A 20,534-nucleotide genomic window follows, 5' to 3' on the forward strand; every position below is an offset into this window, starting at 1 on the left:
AGTCAGTCGTCAGGCATCAGTCCTCCTCGAGTCAGTCGTCGGGTATCAAGCATCAGTCCTCCTTGAGTCAGTCATCAGGTATCAAGCATCAGTTCTCCTCGAGTCAGTCGTCAGGCATCAGTTCTCCTCGAGACAGTCGTCAGGCATTAGTCCTCCTCGAGTCAATTATCAGGCATCAGTCCTCCTCGAGTCAGTCGTCAGGTATCAAGCATCAGCCCTCCTTGAGTCAGTCGTCAGGCATCAGTCCTCGAGTCAGTCGTCAGGCATCAGTCCTCCTCGAGTCAGTCGTCAGGTATCAAGCATCAGTCCTCCTCGAGTCAGTCGTCAGGCATCAGTCCTCCACGAGTCAGTCGTCAGGCATCAGTCTTCCTCGAGTCAGTCATCAGGTATCCAGCATCAGTCCTCCTCGAGTCAGTCGTCAGGTATCAAGCATCAGTCCTCCTCAAGTCAGTCGCCAGGCATCAGTCCTCCTCGAGACAGTCGTCAGGTATCAAGCATCAGTCCTCCTTGAGTCAGTCGTCAGGCATCAGTCCTCCTCGAGTCAGTCGTCAGGCATCAGTCCTCCTCGAGTCAGTCGTCAGGCATCAGTCCTCCTCGAGTCAGTCGTCAGGTATCAAGCATCAGTCCTCCTCAAGTCAGTCGCCAGGCATCAGTCCTCCTCGAGACAGTCGTCAGGTATCAAGCATCAGTCCTCCTTGAGTCAGTCATCAGGCATCAGTCCTCCTCGAGTCAGTCGTCAGGTATCAAGCATCAGTCCTCCTCGAGTCAGTCGTCAGGCATCAGTCCTCCTCGAGTCAGTCGTCAGGCATCAGTCCCCCTCGAGTCAGTCGTCAGGTATCAAGCATCAGTCCTCAAGTCAGTCGTCAGGTATCAAGCATCAGTTCTCCTCGAGATCAGGATTAGAGAGCTAGTGGATACTCTGTGATTAGACTGCAGTTTAGTTGGCGTGGAACATGGCTGACAGTGTGCTTTACTTTTGTTTCTACAGTCTGTGCCACTGCGTTGCTCAGCTGTTGCTGTGCTACTCGCTTGAAAACAGCAGGCTTTACTTCATGAGTATAGAATCCCTGCCTGCAATAAACCACTGAATTAGAGAACCTGCAATATCTGTGAGTCTGCTTCATTTCCCACCCGTCACTACACTATGCAACATTTCAGCAGGAATGAGTAGGTTGGTATTTTATAATGGGGTTCAGCTGAAATACAGAGACCTATTCTAGTCACGTTGAAAATACTTAGAGTGAGGCAAAGATTTTCTATGTAAAAAAGATTGTGGATTTGTTTTTGTTTTATGTAGCATATGTATTGTTAATTAGGTGAAGACAGCTCTCAGCAGGCTGCACGTCGGCTTAATGGGAGGCCCAAAGCTCAAAATAATTAACAGCTAGAAAGTTAAACTCTACAGAGATGAAGAAATGTGGCTTTCACCATCTCATTCAATTTGTGGATGTGTGTATTGGTCTGGGGGGGGGGGGGGGGGGGGGTCATCCATGCAGTAGCTTTCCTTCCTAACTGCTTAAAACTCACATTCAAACTGTTTGACAGATCATTTAATGAGAAGTCAAGCAGAGCCTCGGAGGCAAAGACATGTAGCAAGGAGTAATGGTCAGCAGGGCCCCACAGTGAGGGATCGAAATAGTGATTACATTATAGAAGCAGGTGTACCGGAGCTTTCATCACTAACGTCTGGGGCTCGGCTAACTCACTAAAATGATTTATGTGTTGAGTAGCAGTCTGAACTACAGTAGAAAAATAAATGTAGATTTTGTATCCTGTATAGCTTCCTCTGGTGGTTGGTTTAAACCATGCTACTCAGGGCGGCTGCAACACAGTCAGAAATGTTCACCCACTTAACACTTAATATATTGATGTCAATTCTGTCATTCATTTCCAATGCCCCACTAGAAGTATGTACCATTATACAATATTGGGGTTCTAAATTAGATAACACCTCCTTACAGTTTAACATGCTGAATTAAGCTCTTATTTCTTACTCCTGTGATTTCTGGCATCAGCCATGCACACAGAGAACAGATGCAATTTTAACATGTTGCCATGAGCCACAGTAACAGCTTTATACATTTTTCATACATAATCACAAAGACGATTCAAGAAAGCATGCAGCCTCTGTAATCAACCACAGCAACTTTATTCATGCATTGACAGCGCAAAATGATTAGAAATGTTTTTCCTAACAACAAGGGCTCTGTCTGTGTCAAAGAATTAAGTGGTACATTGATAATTCATCCCTGAATAACTCATAAAAACAGCCCCTGCAGCTTATTAAAAATATATAAAAAATTGGGCTTTTTGTACATTCCGGCAAATAGGATGTGCCTGGTAACCAATCGGACAGAGAGGGGTGTGTGTATGTATGATGTGATAGATGGGATATATTTCTCACTGTTAGGAAGGTTCCCGACAGAACAATGTGGGTGAGGACTAGGAAACAGTTACCAAGAGACTGTACCTTTCGAAAAACAAAACTTGGGATGCAAGCTAACCAGGATAAAGGGATATTACTGTAGTGTAACTTTTGGATGTTAGTCTGTTTGTGAGAGGAATAAAGCCAGCAAAGCACTTAAGGCAAGACAGGTTTGGGGTCTTTTAAAACGAATGGTGGGTTATGATCAGGATATCCTTTGACAACTCTCAGAACTTTTCCTCGGGTGAAGCCCAGCTCTGTCGCCATGCCTTCTCCACAGAGATTCATTGTGGCTTCAACATCGTTGCCCATAAAGGTGGACTGGGATTTGAACATCCTCATCTACATGACAATTTTCATTGCCCTGCTGCTGCTGCTTGTGCTGCTGCTCATCCTGGTGATAAAGCAGCTTAGAAACTCAGTGGCAGCTGTCGCTTTGCAGCCGAGAAGCCACTCTTTTGGAGTGAATGTTGTGAGCTGAATGTTCCAGCTGAGCTTCAGTATCCTCGCTACCTGGGTTTGATGAAAGACACGTCTCGAGGAAGGTGTATTGTGTTACAGTTAACTGGATTGTGGTCCACACCCTGCTGTTCTATAGAAACTGTAATTACTGTAGAAATTACTGTAACTTGTTTCAGCATTTTGCATTAAAGGAGAAATAAAGACTTGTTGCATTTTGAAAAACAGTTATTGGTAAATATAGTCACAAATCTTGAATAAATCCTGAAACATGAACTAATTTTCTTCTGCTTCAGTCTATCAGCTGTGCCTAATCATTTTGACTAAAATTATTTCAGCTTTGCTTTGCTAGATGACATCAGACTTATTCAACTAGTGCATGTATATTCTGGGCAAACCCTTTCAAATCCCTTTAGAAACTGGCAATTTGGTTATCATGTGATGCTATTAGCTGCTGCTGGCTATATATTTTACTATAATTCTATTGTCCCTACTTTAGTTCCTCTTATAAAACATATTGACATTAAATGCCATATTCTATAGTAAATTCTAAATGTATATCAGTAATTTGTTGTGAACTGCAATAAAGTGTTGTATACAGTGAGCAGCATGTTAAACATTAAAAAGTGAAAAGAAAGTTACTGTTTGATCTCATAGGACAAGTATAAAACTGTAATACATCCTATGGGTATATTTTGTGAGAAATGCTGTTTTTAATACTGCTGTAAAGGATCTTTAATATTACACATAAGTAAAGGTTACAGTAAATACTGTAATTGTCATACAATTTTGTATTACCTGGATTCTGAGATAATAAATTAGGGGGACTGATTTTTGGTAGGTAGTATATAAAAATATAGGTTAAAATGTAAGATTTTTAAAAGGGGTTTCTATGTAGTGCATAGTGATAACTCATAAGTCATGATTTTCTGCACATCTCTTTAAAGGGGTGAACTTTATCGGCCAGTTTCACAAACCCTGATTAGCACTAGTCTTGGACTACTTTACCTAAAATAACCAGTCCAAAAATTAGTGATAATCGGGGTCTGTGAAACCAGCCATATTTGTCTATTTTTAATCCAAACAAAATCCTGCCACATCAAGGCAATTTATATATCTAATTAACCCCTAGTGTTTATTTGCACATTTTCAGTGAGTTGTGTTATCTAAGGTTGTGTTTATATTACACAAACAACACAGATTCAAAGCAGGAAGGATATAATGGAAGAACTACATTAACACTAGCGAATTATGTTGGTCTTTCTATCAATATAATGCAACAATCTGAACGATCTGATTTCGCAGATTGTTCAAGGATGATGGGAAGTTCAATTTCTCCCGCTTGAAATTGCATGTAGGCTTGTCAAGATCACCCATTTAACAACCTGCCATCTGCATAATTTTCAAAAACGATCAATATTACCTCCATTTGCCTTGAATGCTACGTTCCCCAATCATTTCTGCACTATGATGATACGTAACTGTATACTGTGTTCCTTTTCATTTCCGACACCACAGCAGTTGTATGCTCATACTGATTCCTTGGGTTCTCTAGTGTACAGCTATGGCCAAAGGTTTTGCATTACCCTTTAGAATTAACAAATTTTGCTTCATAAAGTCAAATGAAGCCTGCTGAATAATGTTACGTTAACATATTGAGCAAGGTACTTTACCTAGATTGCTCCAGTAAAAACCCAATTGATAAATGGGTAATTGTATGTAAAAAAATGTGTAAAAAAATAATGTAATTTTATGTAAAAATAATGTGATATCTTGTAACAATTGTAAGTCACCCTGGATAAGGGTGTCTGCTAAGAAATAAATAAATAATATTAAATTACATGCCACTTTGTAGTTTTATACTTAACAGTAATTGAAAAGTGTGACATCTCAAAATCTAATATGAAATACTGTACTACTATTATGGCTTCCAGTAGACTTTTGCAATATTTTGTAGTTTCTTTGATTACATGATGTTAAATAAGAGATCTAAATTATGTTCATATAGGTGTTTTTTTTTTAATTATGTCTCAATCCTAAAATTATAGGGATGCAAAACTTTTGGCCATAGCTGTACATTAAGACTAAATAAAATTGATCCAGAAAAAACAAGCATGACAAAGATAGCCATAGCTGTATAAAGGGTTTGTCTACTGGATGTTCTGGAATCAAACAGAAGGTGTCATCAAATTGTACGTGAGTAAATACATTATTTCAATGATTGACTGATGTGACAGGAAATTGACATGATAGATGATTGATATGCTATTATAGCTGTCATATTGTTATTAATTTTATTTGTGCTATGGAAAGGGGCTGTATTGATTCTCTGTTTTTTTCATATTGTTTCAAGTTGTTTTTACCTACAGTAAAGGACATTGAATCAGGCAGGGGACTTAACCCACTGATCTACTCCTTGCTGGATTTGAACCCAGGCCTCCAGATATTTTAGTTAGATTATTTTTTTGAGAGTGTGTCAGGATGTGAGTGGTATATGTACAATCAGTATGTTTAATTTAAACAAAACAATCCCCTCTACCAGCAATGGTATTGGGGATTAACAGTGGGCTTCCAGTCCCTAACAAAAGGTTCCCAAAATAATAAACAATTCACAATAAATACAGTTCAGTCCCAGGGTGCAAGTGCCCATGCTACATGGTGCTGTCTCAGATTGTGGGGATGTGGCAGTGCCCATGCTCCATGGTGCTGTCTCAGATTGTGGGGATGTGGCAGTGCCCATGCTCCATGGTGCTGTCTCAGATTGTGGGGATGTGGCAGTGCAGGTGCTCCATGGTGCTGTCTCAGGTTGAGGGTGTGTGGCAGTGCAGGTGCTCTGGGTGGTAGTGCTGTCTCAGGTTGAGGTGATGTGGCAGTGCAGGTGCTCCGGGTGGTAGTGCTGTCTCAGGTTGAGGTGATGTGGCAGTGCAGGTGCTCCATGGTGCTGTCTCAGGTTGAGGGGGTGTGGCAGTGCAGGTGCTCTGGGTGGTAGTGCTGTCTCAGGTTGAGGTGATGTGGCAGTGCAGGTGCTCCGGGTGGTAGTGCTGTCTCAGGTTGAGGTGATGTGGCAGTGCAGGTGCTCCATGGTGCTGTCTCAGGTTGAGGTGATGTGGCAGTACAGGTGCTCCGGGTGGTAGTGCTGTCACAGGTTGAGGGGGTGTGGCAGTGCAGGTGCTCCGGGTGGTAGTGCTGTCTCAGGTTGAGGGTGTGTGGCAGTGCAGGTGCTCCGGGTGGTAGTGCTGTCTCAGGTTGAGGGGGTGTGGCAGTGCAGGTGCTCCAGGTGGTAGTGCTGGCTCCAAAGCTTCAGCTCCTGAGGTGTCCGTCTGCCAAAACACAACAACAACGCTCCGGTGTCTTACTGTATCAGTGTGCTCCGGGTGGTAGTGCTGTCTCAGGTTGAGGTGATGTGGCAGTGCAGGTGCTCCATGGTGCTGTCTCAGGTTGAGGTGATGTGGCAGTGCAGGTGCTCCATGGTGCTGTCTCAGGTTGAGGGGGTGTGGCAGTGCAGGTGCTCTGGGTGGTAGTGCTGTCTCAGGTTGAGGTGATGTGGCAGTGCAGGTGCTCCGGGTGGTAGTGCTGTCTCAGGTTGAGGTGATGTGGCAGTGCAGGTGCTCCATGGTGCTGTCTCAGGTTGAGGTGATGTGGCAGTACAGGTGCTCCGAGTGGTAGTGCTGTCACAGGTTGAGGGGGTGTGGCAGTGCAGGTGCTCCGGGTGGTAGTGCTGTCTCAGGTTGAGGGTGTGTGGCAGTGCAGGTGCTCCGGGTGGTAGTGCTGTCTCAGGTTGAGGGGGTGTGGCAGTGCAGGTGCTCCAGGTGGTAGTGCTGGCTCCAAAGCTTCAGCTCCTGAGGTGTCCGTCTGCCAAAACACAACAACAACGCTCCGGTGTCTTACTGTATCAGTGTAAGGGGCCATACTCACATCACTGCGTCCCCTTTGTACTGCTGAACTCATCCCTGTGATCAGTACGGTGCCACGCTCTATTCAATCGCCGCGCGCAACTCAGCTGATCACAATAGAGCTATTCAGCAGTCTTTCACCAAGATAGCCGACTTCCGGTTCCGTCCCACCATGGAGTCGGTCCATCCCTGTGAAGGTGTACCACCAGCCTTCCTTAGTGCCCATCCTTGTCGGGAGGTAGATTCACAGTTTAGATTCATTTTCTCCCATTTACATATCCCACCCCTCAGAGTGGAGCTGAAGGAACACTCGGCTAACCCTAGCTCCCCAGATTGTCCCCCCACCAAACTTATGTCCATATCACCAACCTTAGATTCATTCTCTCCCACACAGAGTTCCTCAATAAAGCTTCTTGTTCTACTGTTTGTGTCTAATTCTCTATATAAGGTATGTTATATGCATGCTGACTATACAGAACAATTTTATCCATATTCAACACTGCTTTCCACATACCGTATGTGCTCCAAACTGCAATCTAAATGTTAGTAAGATATACAGTCACAAAAGTATTTGGGCAGTTAAAAAACCACAAAGAAAGTGATTTCTATAGTTTCTAACTGTTCTATTAGAAAGATGTCAATTAAAGTAGATATTTGGCTTTATAATAAAACAACAAACTAATACTTTGACACAAGTATTTGGGCACCCTTACATTAGTATTTTGTGTGCCCACCCTTTGCTTCATTTACAGCTTGTAGTCTTTTTTTGTATTTTGAAACCAGCTCCTGGCATCTTTCCGGAGATATTTTTGCCCATTCTTCAACACATGCAGCTTTGAGTTCTGCAGTCGACTTTGGTTTCCTTTTGCAACAGGAGCCTTCAAGTCAATCCACAACATCTCAATGGGATTCAAGTCTGGGGACAGATGGTCAATCCATAACTGTAATCTTCCTTTTTTCAGAAATGTCTTTGTAGACTTTGCAGAATGCTTAGGATCATTATCCTGCTGGAAATCAAACTTTTGTCCAGTAAGCCATCTAGCACTGGGTAACAAATGAGATGTATTGATATTTTGCAGCATTCATTGATCCTTCTACAATACAAAGGTCGTCTGTGCCTGATGAAGAAAAACAAGCCCATACCATCACACAACCTCCACCATGTTTAACACTGGGAATGATGAACTTTTCTTTAAATTCTTCTCCTCTCTTCCTCCAAACATATTGTTGCTTTCTTGGTGAAAAAAGTTTCGTCTGACCATAGAATTTGGTAGAAGAAATCATCAGGCTCTTCAAGTATTCAATGGAAATCCAATCGCTTCCTTTTGTGTATTGTTTTTAACAAAGGTTTGTATCTTGGTTTTTGCCCATGGACATTCATCTTGTTAAGGTATCAGTGAATTGTTCTATTGTTAATTTCTTGACCATCTTCTCTCAATTCTTGTGTCAAATATTTTGCAGCAATCCGAGCTGCTTGAACGATTCTTCTTCCAGAGTTTGCAGAAATCTTTCTTGGTATTCCACACCTGGAACTAGTTGCAGTTGTTCCAGTTCTCCTGTGTTTGTCAATAATAGCCCACGCAGTTGCTGTACTCTTTAGTTTTAACCATTTTTGTTGCTTTTTTGAATTGCAAATTTTCAATTTATTTTTCAGCACCTGATTAATATGTATTTATTTATTCTGTAATTATCATCAGGTGTTGGTTTTCAATCATGATAACTGTCAATAATTAGCAATGGGTGTCATACAAAATATGTTGATTGCCCAAATACTTTTGTCAAAGTATGAAGTTCGTTTTTGCATGTTATGTAATAAATTTGTTGTTTTATTATAACGCTGAATCTCTACTTTAATTTACATCTTTCAATAGATTAACAACAATTAGAAATGATAGAAATTACTTTCTTCATAGTTTTTCTCATTTTTTTTAACTGCCCAAATACTTTTGTCTGTGACTGTATATTTACTTGTCTCTCTGTACCAGCTGCAAATTTGGCCAGTGTGGGGGTTTATATAATACCCAGCCTTTTATTGACAGAGTCATAATATCACTGCTATGTACATATAACTGTGATTCTCTGACCCCCATCGGTATCAACATTCTAAAATATAGAGTTATTTGGTGGAAAAAATATCTAATGACAGGTTGTACACCCATCATTTTACAAACCACTACCCTGTGCGCAAAGAACAAATGTGGTATTTGTTATATCCTCTAGGGGAGAATGTTGCAAAGGGGACAGGTTAATGGTTACACTCTGGTGCACGAGGTGTACTTAGATATTAGACATGTTTGAGAACCATATTTAGTCCAAAGTGGTTTCTTAAAAATGTCTAATACTGGTCTTTGTGAATGTTATTCTGCAGGTTTCCAATTGTCTAGAGCAAAAACAGAAATGCTTACAAGTAATTTAAGTACTTTGTATTCATTAAAAACACTAAAATAATAACTTTGGAGTGGAGTATCAAAGGAAAGTGGTGTTGCAAGAAGAGAACCAGCAGGGGCAGATATGACCTCTTTGAAGCAGAAGAGTCTTTTCATTCAGTATAAATTCCTCAGCCTTGTGCTAACAATGTCTTTGACAAATTGGAAAGTGATCAAGAACATTAGTTAAGGTTTAGAAGCACACAAAGGGTCCTTTACAACATGACCTGGCTGACTGCGAATTCTTCACACAGCTGTACTATTCATTCAAAAGAAAACTGGGAAACATCACATTTGTGCAAAATAAGTTGAGGTGAACTTTTATTTTCTCAGTAAATGCTCGAGTATTTTGAAAATGCAGGTACTGTATTCTAAATATTATGATAATCAGTATTTTAGGTGTCCAGCATGCACATACTGTAAATAAAGGTCAACTTAATTTTGTAGATGTACAACTGGACATATTTATGTTTGCCTATATAAAGTATACATCTATGTATATAAACTCAATGTAGTAATATGCTTGTGACATGTATGCATTTCAGTATAGAGTGTATGCGTCTCAGTATAGAGTGCATATGCATCTCAGTGTATGCATTTCCGTATATAGTGTATGTGTCTCAGTTTAGAGTGCATATGCATCTCAGTGTATGCATTTCAGTGTATAGTGTATGTGTCTCAGTTTAGAGTGCATATGCATCTTAGTATACAGTGTATGCATTTCCGTATATAGTGTATGTCAATATTAGTGTGTGATATCGCATGGTGAAAATGCCCAGCCTTGCCGCGCCACGCCTGTCTCTCTCAGGCAGATCTCTTGCAGGAAAAGATGCTCACCAGAGAGTATAAAAAATACTGCATGGGGTAGTGTCTGTGACAAATGAGAATGTAATGTAGCATCCAACCCCTTGGTTGGGCATTACATTCTACCCCATGCATTATTCTCATTATTCTCTGTTCTGCCTCTAATTGCTGGGACTGCGGCTAGAGCCACAGGTGCCTGTCAAGACAGGAGCTCCAGCCCACACAGACTGAACCCCCTGAGCAGGTGCTTGTCTAGTCCACTTAGTTGCTATAGTAACTGCACTGTAGAATGACAGGAGTTTCTCTGTGTACAGCAGGTAAGGTTAGATTGATTCTGAAATATTCATGATGCGTGTCCCAGGTACCATAACATGAAATGAAAGCTAAGAAGGAGGCCAAAGAGGGGTACTGCTGGAAAGTGTTACAAGCCTGGAAGAAACAGATGTGCGAGGTGAAAAGCAGATCATTTACAAAGTGGAGGCTTGTATTCGAGAATGTGAACTTTTGTAGATTAAGGGGTATGGCATAAAACTAATTAGAAAACGATTCAGTATCATCAGCCAATCAGCTTCCAGCTATAGCGGGCATTAATACACAGTAGGTGCAGGCTGGAAAATCACCGCATCACCTGTGAATCAAATTTAATCAAGCTGCGAAAGTATTGGCTTTTCCTTTTTTGACTTTCTGTATTTCTTTTTATATTTAGCAGTCCCTTTTTTTTAATCTTTTTTTTTTTTTTTAATCATTTTTTAGAATATCCAATTATTTATAGGCTCAGCTCACCACTACCACCCCCGCGCCGATTCGAGAGGGCGAAGACGAACACACGTTGTCCACTGAAGCGTGTGCCATCAGCCGACCGCTTTTTTTCACACTGCAGACCCACCACTGCAGGCGCCCGGCCATACTACAGGGGTTGCTGGTGTGTGGTGATCCGAGGACACCCTGGCCGACCTAAACCTTCCCCCTGATTACAAACTTTCTTGCTTAAGAATCATGATTAATACTTGTGGTGAGATCAGATATGATGCTAGTGATACACAGAATTGAAAGAGTTAGCTGTGATCCAGTATTTCTGTCCCAAAATTACTGTGGAAAGCTTATTTCTCAATTTATTTATTTTTTTGAACTGAGACTCTCTTTATAAGTTCGACTTGCATTTCAGAAAATTTCTAGTCTCTGGTATTTGCTGTGGAGGGCTTTTGGAACCACCTTGAAGCTTTTTAAAGCTAGCCATTCTGCATTACCTTCAATACTGCATAAGCAGATGCAGCGTTTGTCATATAGTACACCTTCATGTCATACCTGCGCTTACTGCAAGTTTATTCTCTGCATAGTTAGGGTTAAACTGAATAAAAAGATAAAATATGTGATTTTTGGATTAGGCTGCAAGGGGCACAGTTTAATGCCAGGGAAGATGCAGAAGCCCTTTGCGCTGCAGTGAAAGGGCTGGTTAAGTAGTTTTTATTATCCATTAACTTTGCTCAAGGAGGACAGCACAAGTGGAAGGAAACTTGTATGGGAGCAGTTCAGTGACACCAAAAAAGGGCAAATTAGCCCCAGTTATATCTTGTTTTCCCAAGCTAAAAAGTTAATTGAAAAGAGCCCTTGGAATTATTCTCACACAGGACAACACAAAGGAAATTCGAGTGAACTGTCAATCACGACCTGTGGGCAAGACCAAGGAGTGGCCAGAGACAAATTAACCAGTGTTTAGGCATGTTGTGTGATGTTAAACACCACGCCATTAATTCAATGATCCACGCGTCTGGGTTTGATTAAAAAAGACTGGAACAAGGTCTGAAGTGGGGGAAGCTGACAAAGTTATGTGCTGAAAGTGGTCGGAAATCGAAGTGACTGAAAAAGAAATGTTCTAAAAGAGTTCAGAAAATGAGAGAGGTGTGTGAAGGCTGAAATCAGCTCTGAAGAGGGCCCTGCGAATTGATCGGGAAACAGGTCTTTGTTTTATTTCACTGCTGGAAATCAACCACGAGACCAACTGAAGCAACTAGCCAGCAGCTGTGCATCTGGAAGGTCCCTTAGCCTTACCAAAGAACTGAATATTGTTACAAACGACATAACTTCAAGTGCAACGCATTCTTTGAACTGCGAGTAGGTCTGATCAATGGAACCCATTCCAGTTGGAAATCTTCTGACAAGCCAAAGATAATTTTGCAAGATTACTGAAAATCAACAGCTGCCTCCCTTGAAAATAACTATTATCTTGCTGTGAGCTGATGCAATACAATGCCTACAACAAGCAAAGTACTGTCTTTTCCTTCTGTGGAACATCAAACCCAGATAGAGGGGAGAAGCTGCTAAGGAGATTGACTCCTTTTTTGAAAATCGATAAGTATTCAACAAATCAAATATAAAACATTTTATGACTCGATAAATACAGTGCCTTGCGAAAGTATTCGGCCCCCTTGAACTTTGCGACCTTTTGCCACATTTCAGGCTTCAAACATAAAGATATGAAACTGTAATTTTTTGTGAAGAATCAACAACAAGTGGGACACAATCATGAAGTGGAACGAAATTTATTGGATATTTCAAACTTTTTTAACAAATAAAAAACTGAAAAATTGGGCGTGCAAAATTATTCAGCCCCTTTACTTTCAGTGCAGCAAAATCTCTCCAGAAGTTCAGTGAGGATCTCTGAATGATCCAATGTTGACCTAAATGACTAATGATGATAAATAGAATCCACCTGTGTGTAATCAAGTCTCCGTATAAATGCACCTGCACTGTGATAGTCTCAGAGGTCCGTTTAAAGCGCAGAGAGCATCATGAAGAACAAGGAACACACCAGGCAGGTCCGAGATACTGTTGTGGAGAAGTTTAAAGCCGGATTTGGATACAAAAAGATTTCCCAAGCTTTAAACATCCCAAGGAGCACTGTGCAAGCGATAATATTGAAATGGAAGGAGTATCAGACCACTGCAAATCTACCAAGACCTGGCCGTCCCTCTAAACTTTCAGCTCATACAAGGAGAAGACTGATCAGAGATGCAGCCAAGAGGCCCATGATCACTCTGGATGAACTGCAGAGATCTACAGCTGAGGTGGGAGACTCTGTCCATAGGACAACAATCAGTCGTATACTGCACAAATCTGGCCTTTATGGAAGAGTGGCAAGAAGAAAGCCATTTCTTAAAGATATCCATAAAAAGTGTCGTTTACAGTTTGCCACAAGCCACCTGGGAGACACACCAAACATGTGGAAGAAGGTGCTCTGGTCAGATGAAACCAAAATCGAACTTTTTGGCAACAATGCAAAACGTTATGTTTGGCGTAAAAGCAACACAGCTCATCACCCTGAACACACCATCCCCACTGTCAAACATGGTGGTGGCAGCATCATGGTTTGGGCCTGCTTTTCTTCAGCAGGGACAGGGAAGATGGTTAAAATTGATGGGAAGATGGATGGAGCCAAATACAGGACCATTCTGGAAGAAAACCTGATGGAGTCTGCAAAAGACCTGAGACTGGGACGGAGATTTGTCTTCCAACAAGACAATGATCCAAAACATAAAGCAAAATCTACAATGGAATGGTTCACAAATAAACATATCCAGGTGTTAGAATGGCCAAGTCAAAGTCCAGACCTGAATCCAATCGAGAATCTGTGGAAAGAACTGAAAACTGCTGTTCACAAATGCTCTCCATCCAACCTCACTGAGCTCGAGCTGTTTTGCAAGGAGGAATGGGCAAAAATTTCAGTCTCTCGATGTGCAAAACTGATAGAGACATACCCCAAGCGACTTACAGCTGTAATCGCAGCAAAAGGTGGCGCTACAAAGTATTAACTTAAGGGGGCTGAATAATTTTGCACGCCCAATTTTTCAGTTTTTATTTGTTAAAAAAGTTTGAAATATCCAATAAATTTCATTCCACTTCATGATTGTGTCCCACTTGTTGTTGATTCTTCACAAAAAATTACAGTTTCATATCTTTATGTTTGAAGCCTGAAATGTGGCAAAAGGTCGCAAAGTTCAAGGGGGCCGAATACTTTCGCAAGGCACTGTAACTGTAGCAAATGCTGTCAAGTTAGTGGTTAAATTGTTCTTGGAATAGAAAACTTCCTGTTTTAGAGTGTGCAAGAAATGCATTTTGTTTGTTTAAATGTGCAACTCAAAGGAGTTGCCTAATAAATGCAGAGAATTTGATCATTGCCCCATTTCTGAGTTAATCTGAATATAGAATCAGTTGCGATTGATAACATATTGTCAGTTTGGTAGATCAAGTCTAAACTAAATTAACACAGTAAAACAAATTTGATAAGTTAGTGATTGGAATGTTGGATTCCGTTCTGAATGGGAAGTTGGATTAATTCTCGTGCATTTTGATATGCAATATGATTAATTTACAACAAGAAATGAGTATTGAAAACACTAATGCAAAGTAGGCACTTTGTGTGATCAATCATAATTAATATTAGTATATTAGCCATGTATGCTAATGATGTTGTGGTCATTGTAATCGTTTGACTAAGGAATCAATGAACTGTATACTATTCATGAATACCTCTAACCAATTGCCTTTCCTTTCTGTAATATTAGATTAGTTTTGCACCCTTTTTATTCTTAAATAAAATCTTTTCTATTTGACACAGTGTGTGACTGTCGATTATTGTCAAGGGAATTCGGGTTCTACATGGTGCTGAACTCATAAGGTGTATATATACTGAGCATCAAAAGAAACTTATTATATTTGAGATAGACGGCAGAACACAGGGTCACAACGATAGCCCTATTCCAACACCTGGGTCTCATGATAAGCCTTGAAAAGTCTGACTAACTTCAGATTGAATATCAGATCTAAGCTCCTTGGCAAGCCACTTCAAGTAAGGCACAAAACAATTGTCCTAAGCCTTCCAAACACTCCTTGGCCACATTGCCTCAGCTATACATCTGGTCCAAAACGCTCGCCTGCACATAAGACACCTTCAGTGGTGCCTCCTGCAGCATGCAATACTTGTTTGTGCATGCATTGGCAGTGTTCTGTCAAGTGGAATCCAGTTAAGTGGAATTCATATTCAGAGTGGCATCCACATGTAACTGAGTTGATTTGTATAACACTAAATATCTGTTTATTTTTGTATATAACATTACTTGGGGCAATATGCCTTGTATATGTACTTAGTATTTTCTCAGTGTTATTGCTGCTGTTTTGTTATCTGCAGAGGGCTGGAACTGATGAAAATGTGTTGATAGAAATCCTGGCCTACAGGACTGCCAGCCAGGTCAAAGAAATTATCGCGACTTACAAACAAGGTAGGAGATTTATTTGGGGTTAAGACAATCTAAACACAGTGGCCATGTTGTATCTTGATAATTGGAATCTGGTTTTGTAACAATCTTGAGTGTTTAATAGCCAGCCTGGGACATTTAGTATGCACTTTTTTTTTTTTTTTAACCATACACTATATAATTATATGCAAAACCAGACTCATGCTGGTGGGTTCTGCAGTACCAACGCACAGCACCTCATCCTCTTTGTTTCTATTGAATGTGAAGGAAATGTGTTTTTAAAAAGAAATGGCAGACAACTTCTAGTCTGTAAAAGACAAAAATGCCCACAAATTCCATCATGTTAATACAAAATCATATGAGAATCTATAATTTACCATGTGTCTGTTTTATCTTTATTTGAATTCTATAGCATATGTGGTACATTCAGTCAGTCAACATCTTCAGTACTTAAATCAAGCTTTGATAACAAAATACTTCATTTACTGTCAAGTGTAAAATGAACAGACGTCTCATCTGCTGCTGTATTTTCCTTCCAAGGTAATAAATACTGTAGCTCAGTCTTTCTTTCCCAATGATTGAACTGCATTGGCTTGCTTTAGTACTTGTGTACAAGTATGCATGCTTTGTTTGTTTGTCCTGCAAACATTGAAGTGACTGTGTATGGTGCTGAATCAATGTTGTAATTTCTGTACAATATCTGTAACCATAAAACTGTGATCTAATGTGACAATGACTTTGGATTAACAGAATATTGGACACTTTTCAATACATGTTACTGTTATCACATGTACTGTGTTTTAATAGTTGCTAAAATAGCCGGAACAATACACTCAAGTTGCTAAATTCCTTCAAAGTTTGATCTGTGGATTTTATTTGCTAACCAAGGGTTGAAAACAATTTTCTTGCATCTTATCGCTAGCTATGTTTACCTCATTTTTTGTCTGGCTAACGTCTTTTTGACTGTATAGCTCAAAGACCTCACAATAGGGCTATATTACCTACAGCACGGGTAACAGGATGCAGTAGTTTATCTGTCGTGTTGTATTTTAAATATTTGCATGTAATACTGTTAATACAGCTAATAAATGTCACCTTAAAATGCCCTCGAGTTATTGCATATCTGTGTTTCAGAGTACGATGCTGATCTGGAAGAAGCGGTTATTGGGGACATCGGTGGGCATTTTCAGAGAATGTTGGTGGTCCTGCTGCAGGTGACACTTTTTTGAGCTGTTTCAGCCATTTGCATCTAAAGTCCCTTCTTTTATCTGATGTTGATAAATGAGCTTCCACACAACTGGACTTGCCCATACTCTGTGTCTCCTTTGCTTTCTTGTAGGCAAGCAGACAGAAAGGCGTCGATGAAGATTGCATTCAATAGAATGCCCAGGTAAGCAATGTCAAACTATACCGGATTTCAGTTTTACAACTTTCCGCTGGCTTTGGGACATTAAGGGTAATTTCATGTGATGCATGCTTTAAACAACATCAGAAACTCTACATTTTAATGTGCAATGCTCCCTTGGTATTTTGATTATTCCTCAATTCGGTTCATTTAAAGTTACTCCGTGGTGTGAGTGTAAATTGTACATATTGTTACTGTATAAAGACCCTTCACCAATTCCCCATTACATTTTTTTTTTTTTTTTTTAAATGTAGCAGTCAGATAGTAAAATGGAGGGGGGGGGGGGGGGGGGGGGACTGTACTTAATAATAATAATAATAATAGTTTATTTAGCAGACGCCTTTATCCAAGGCGACTTACAGAGACTAGGGTGTGTGAACTATGCATCAGCTGCAGAGTCACTTACAACTACGTCTCACCCGAAAGACGGAGCACAAGGAGGTTAAGTGACTTGCTCAGGGTCACACAATGAGTCAGTGGCTGAGGTGGGATTTGAACCGGGGACCTCCTGGTTATAAGGCTGTTTCTTTAACCACTGGACCACACTGCCTCCATTCAATACTTAAAATAAAAAATATATTTTCTGGTTTAATTCCATTTGGGGTGTAGAAATCGAGCTTTATTGTGTTAAAAATCAGAATTGTATCGTATCCCGACAGTGATACTACAGTATTTTATCATACATATACAAAAACTCACTACTTAATTTTACTGAACTTTGAAATTACCAGCAATATTACTCACCACTTTTGGAATGAATCCAACTGTATTTAATCTAACTTTTCCATTTGTTTGGGTGTTCTGCTTTTCTAGCTACAGAAAATACTTGCCAGAAGGGTCTGGTACTTTTTAATTGAAAGAAAATGTGTCCACATCCATGCATGCTGCTTTTTGTCGGTAGCACACTGCCATCTAGTGGTTGTAGGTGGAAATTATATTTCCTGTCAGTAGTTACAGTTGTATGCAGCCTCTGTCTTTAGGAATGTGTATTCAGATGTGAACAGAGGATTCATCATCTGTTTTGTATATGTTAGGATCCTAATCTGAAATATGACTCCCTCATAATGGGGATCATTAAGGAATTCTGTCAAAAGTGCTACTTAAATGCTCACAGCATTACAATCCCTAAACCCATTTATTTCCATGTGGTTCCATCTTCAGGTACAGATGTAGGTTAAAGGCCTATAGATTTGTGACTAATGTAGCACGTGTTCCAGTCAAATTAGATGAAATGTGAGTTTTGTGTTTTAAGTGAAGATTAATATGTATGCAGAATTCAGATGCCCGCGTAAACTGCACACCACCTTTTTAAAATCCTCACTCTTGGTTTAATACATTACTCTGATCAGTTGTACTTTTTATAGTTGTTTTTTTTTTTTGTTTTTTTTACAAAGTCTAACTTCTCTCTAGTTCACAAGTCATGACCCTGACAAAGGGTGGATTTATTTTTATTTATTTATTTTTTTTTACGAGGTTTGCCAGCAAACCTTCTATATATCTGTGCACCAGGACATCTTTGCTGCTGGGGAACAGAAATGGGGCACGGATGAGGAGAAATTCATCACTATCCTAGGGAACAGAAATGCTGCACACCTAAGAGGTGAGTTACACCATTTATTTAAGTGATAGAGCCCGTTGATGAAGGCTCTACTGTGTGGGAGTTGACCACGACTAGTGATGATGTTAAAGAAAGTCAAGGCCAACATGGTAGAGCCTTCATCGAGAGGGTTCCTATCAGTATTAGAAAATCATTTTTTCATCATTTTCTTTAAAACAACATTTAAAAACTATATTTACTTTGAACTTGTAATGATTCATCGGGTACCCTTCTGCCGAGAAAAGCTTTAGGAAAATAGACCAGAAAATGTTCATAAAGGAAACAATAAATAACTTTTTACTTCTCGGAGGGGTTTGTGTTTTCTGTTTTTTTATTTATTTATTTTTTAAGATACATTTTTTCTGTGATTATTTTTACTATTGGAGTTTTATGTAAATGTTTTTTTTCAGGGCTTTCGCTTTTTGAATACTGTATGAAATTGTTTTTGGTTACTTTCCAAAATTCTTGGGTGTGTTTTTTTTTCTCCTGTCACAATATGTATAGTAACTTGACAATACCTGCACACTGCAACTGTACCTTCTTTCCTTTGCTGTCTTCCAAAACGAAGTCCTTATCGTCCGGGGCATATTCTTCTGGGGTTTTTGTCTGTTTAGGCATTTTTTTACATTTCGCCACAATTTGTACAATTTAATTGTAATCTCATTTTAAATCTTGCAAGCATGTTACAGTCCTCCAATCTATGGAATCTGTGGAGCATTGTGGAGTTGTAGAACCCACTGCTGTATGCCCAGGTATCTACATTAGTATAATAACAATGAAGAAGCAGAGGTCTCATTTAAGGTCTCCTTTCTAAATTTCAAACATACTTTTAGAAACAAATATAGAACATTTTGGTAAGAGAATGAAAGCATGTGTTTATTAATACATCTGTCTTCAATCCTTTTACAGTTTTTGATGAGTACATGGAAATATCTGGGTATGAAATTGAAGAAAGCATTGAAAGAGAAACGTCAGGGAACACAAAATCTGTTTTTGGCTGTTAAGGTTCTTTTGGCTTGCATTTATACTGTGCTTAAGGCAATGTCATATGCTCTATATACTGGGAACTAAGGGTTTCAAGTCAGAAGGAATAGGAGAGTTGTCGGGTTTAAACTTGAACACGTTTTAGTTTAGTTTATGCTTTGACCCTTGTCTTAAGTTAGTATTGTCCTATATTACTTTCTGAATGGGAGCACTATTTTAATTACTCGGTTTCTCAATTTTAGTTTGACTTTTTCATTGCTGTAGCTGGTTACTAGTGAATTTGCACAATCAGTGAATAGTTAGTATAAACAGTAGATTATAATCGCCTGCAGGCAGTGTATATGTTTACACATATTTGTGGAATCTCTAATTGGGAGTTGTTATTTTAAACTGGCTTCTAAGTGTATAAAATTACACTTTTTCTGGAGCATCTAATCAGCTATAATGTCAAGTGGTTATTATAATTATTTTCTTGTTTTAATATAAAAAATGCATTGTTTAATCAGTTGACTCAACTTTTTATGTTTGCATCATCTCTGCACTACAGTTTAGTGCAGCAGCAGTTTCAGCTTGCCCAACATTGCCGTGTATTTGTCTAGATCAGTTCATGCGCAATACTACCATTCCTATATTGTCTTTTTGTATTGAACTGATGTGTATTTTGTATTTTAAGGAGGTGGCACAGATGACAACACTTTGATAAGGAACATGTTAGTGGTAGTGAAGTGAAGTAGACATGCTGGATATCCGGGATCATTTCCGAAGATTGTCTGCAACCTCTCTTTACTCAGTGATAGAGGTAAAATGTCATGGTTAACATGAGGCAAGGTTTAAATAATGTAAAACAATCTGTTGCACCTTACTCACCTACTGAGACACATATAATCCCTTTTCATGATTAAATTTGATAGTCAATGATGACAAAAATGACCACTTGATATTTTACTAAAATTCACAACCCTTACAGATCTTGCATTATTCGAAAGAAATGTTAATCTTAACATTTAGAGCCTTGTATAGCCAAAAAAACAGTTCCTAATACTAGCCACAGAGGAAACAGAAGAAGCAATGAAATCCCCTGGCCATAGGTCATTATAGTCAAAATATTACTCCAGTAAAAAGAATGAGGTAAACACAGAGGAAAATATTGAAACTGGCAGATCTAAAGTCCATGAGAGGGAGAGGGAGAGGGCTACAATAGACAAACTAAGCCAGGTGTGTCATGAGCCTGAGCCCCCAAGGCAATGGAAGTGATACAAGTCTGTATGTAGCAAGGCCCCATAATAAAG

At 39.7% G+C, this 20,534-nt stretch overlaps 1 protein-coding gene and 1 pseudogene across 1 annotated transcript; both read left to right on the top strand.

The window, feature by feature from the left end:
- Positions 1 to 2,213: 2,213 nt before the first annotated feature.
- LOC131697226 (small integral membrane protein 43-like) lies at positions 2,214 to 3,772 on the top strand. Its single transcript, XM_058985621.1, has one exon. The coding sequence runs from the start codon at positions 2,691 to 2,693 to the stop codon at positions 2,904 to 2,906; it is 216 nt and encodes a 71-aa protein (XP_058841604.1). The 5' UTR covers positions 2,214 to 2,690; the 3' UTR covers positions 2,907 to 3,772.
- A 1,760-nt stretch (positions 3,773 to 5,532) lies between these two features.
- Positions 5,533 to 19,265, top strand: LOC117420427 (annexin A5-like; annotated as a pseudogene).
- The last annotated feature ends 1,269 nt before the right edge of the window (positions 19,266 to 20,534 follow it).

Source organism: Acipenser ruthenus, chromosome 1, assembly GCF_902713425.1.
Source record: "Acipenser ruthenus chromosome 1, fAciRut3.2 maternal haplotype, whole genome shotgun sequence".
NCBI lineage: Eukaryota > Metazoa > Chordata > Actinopteri > Acipenseriformes > Acipenseridae > Acipenser > Acipenser ruthenus.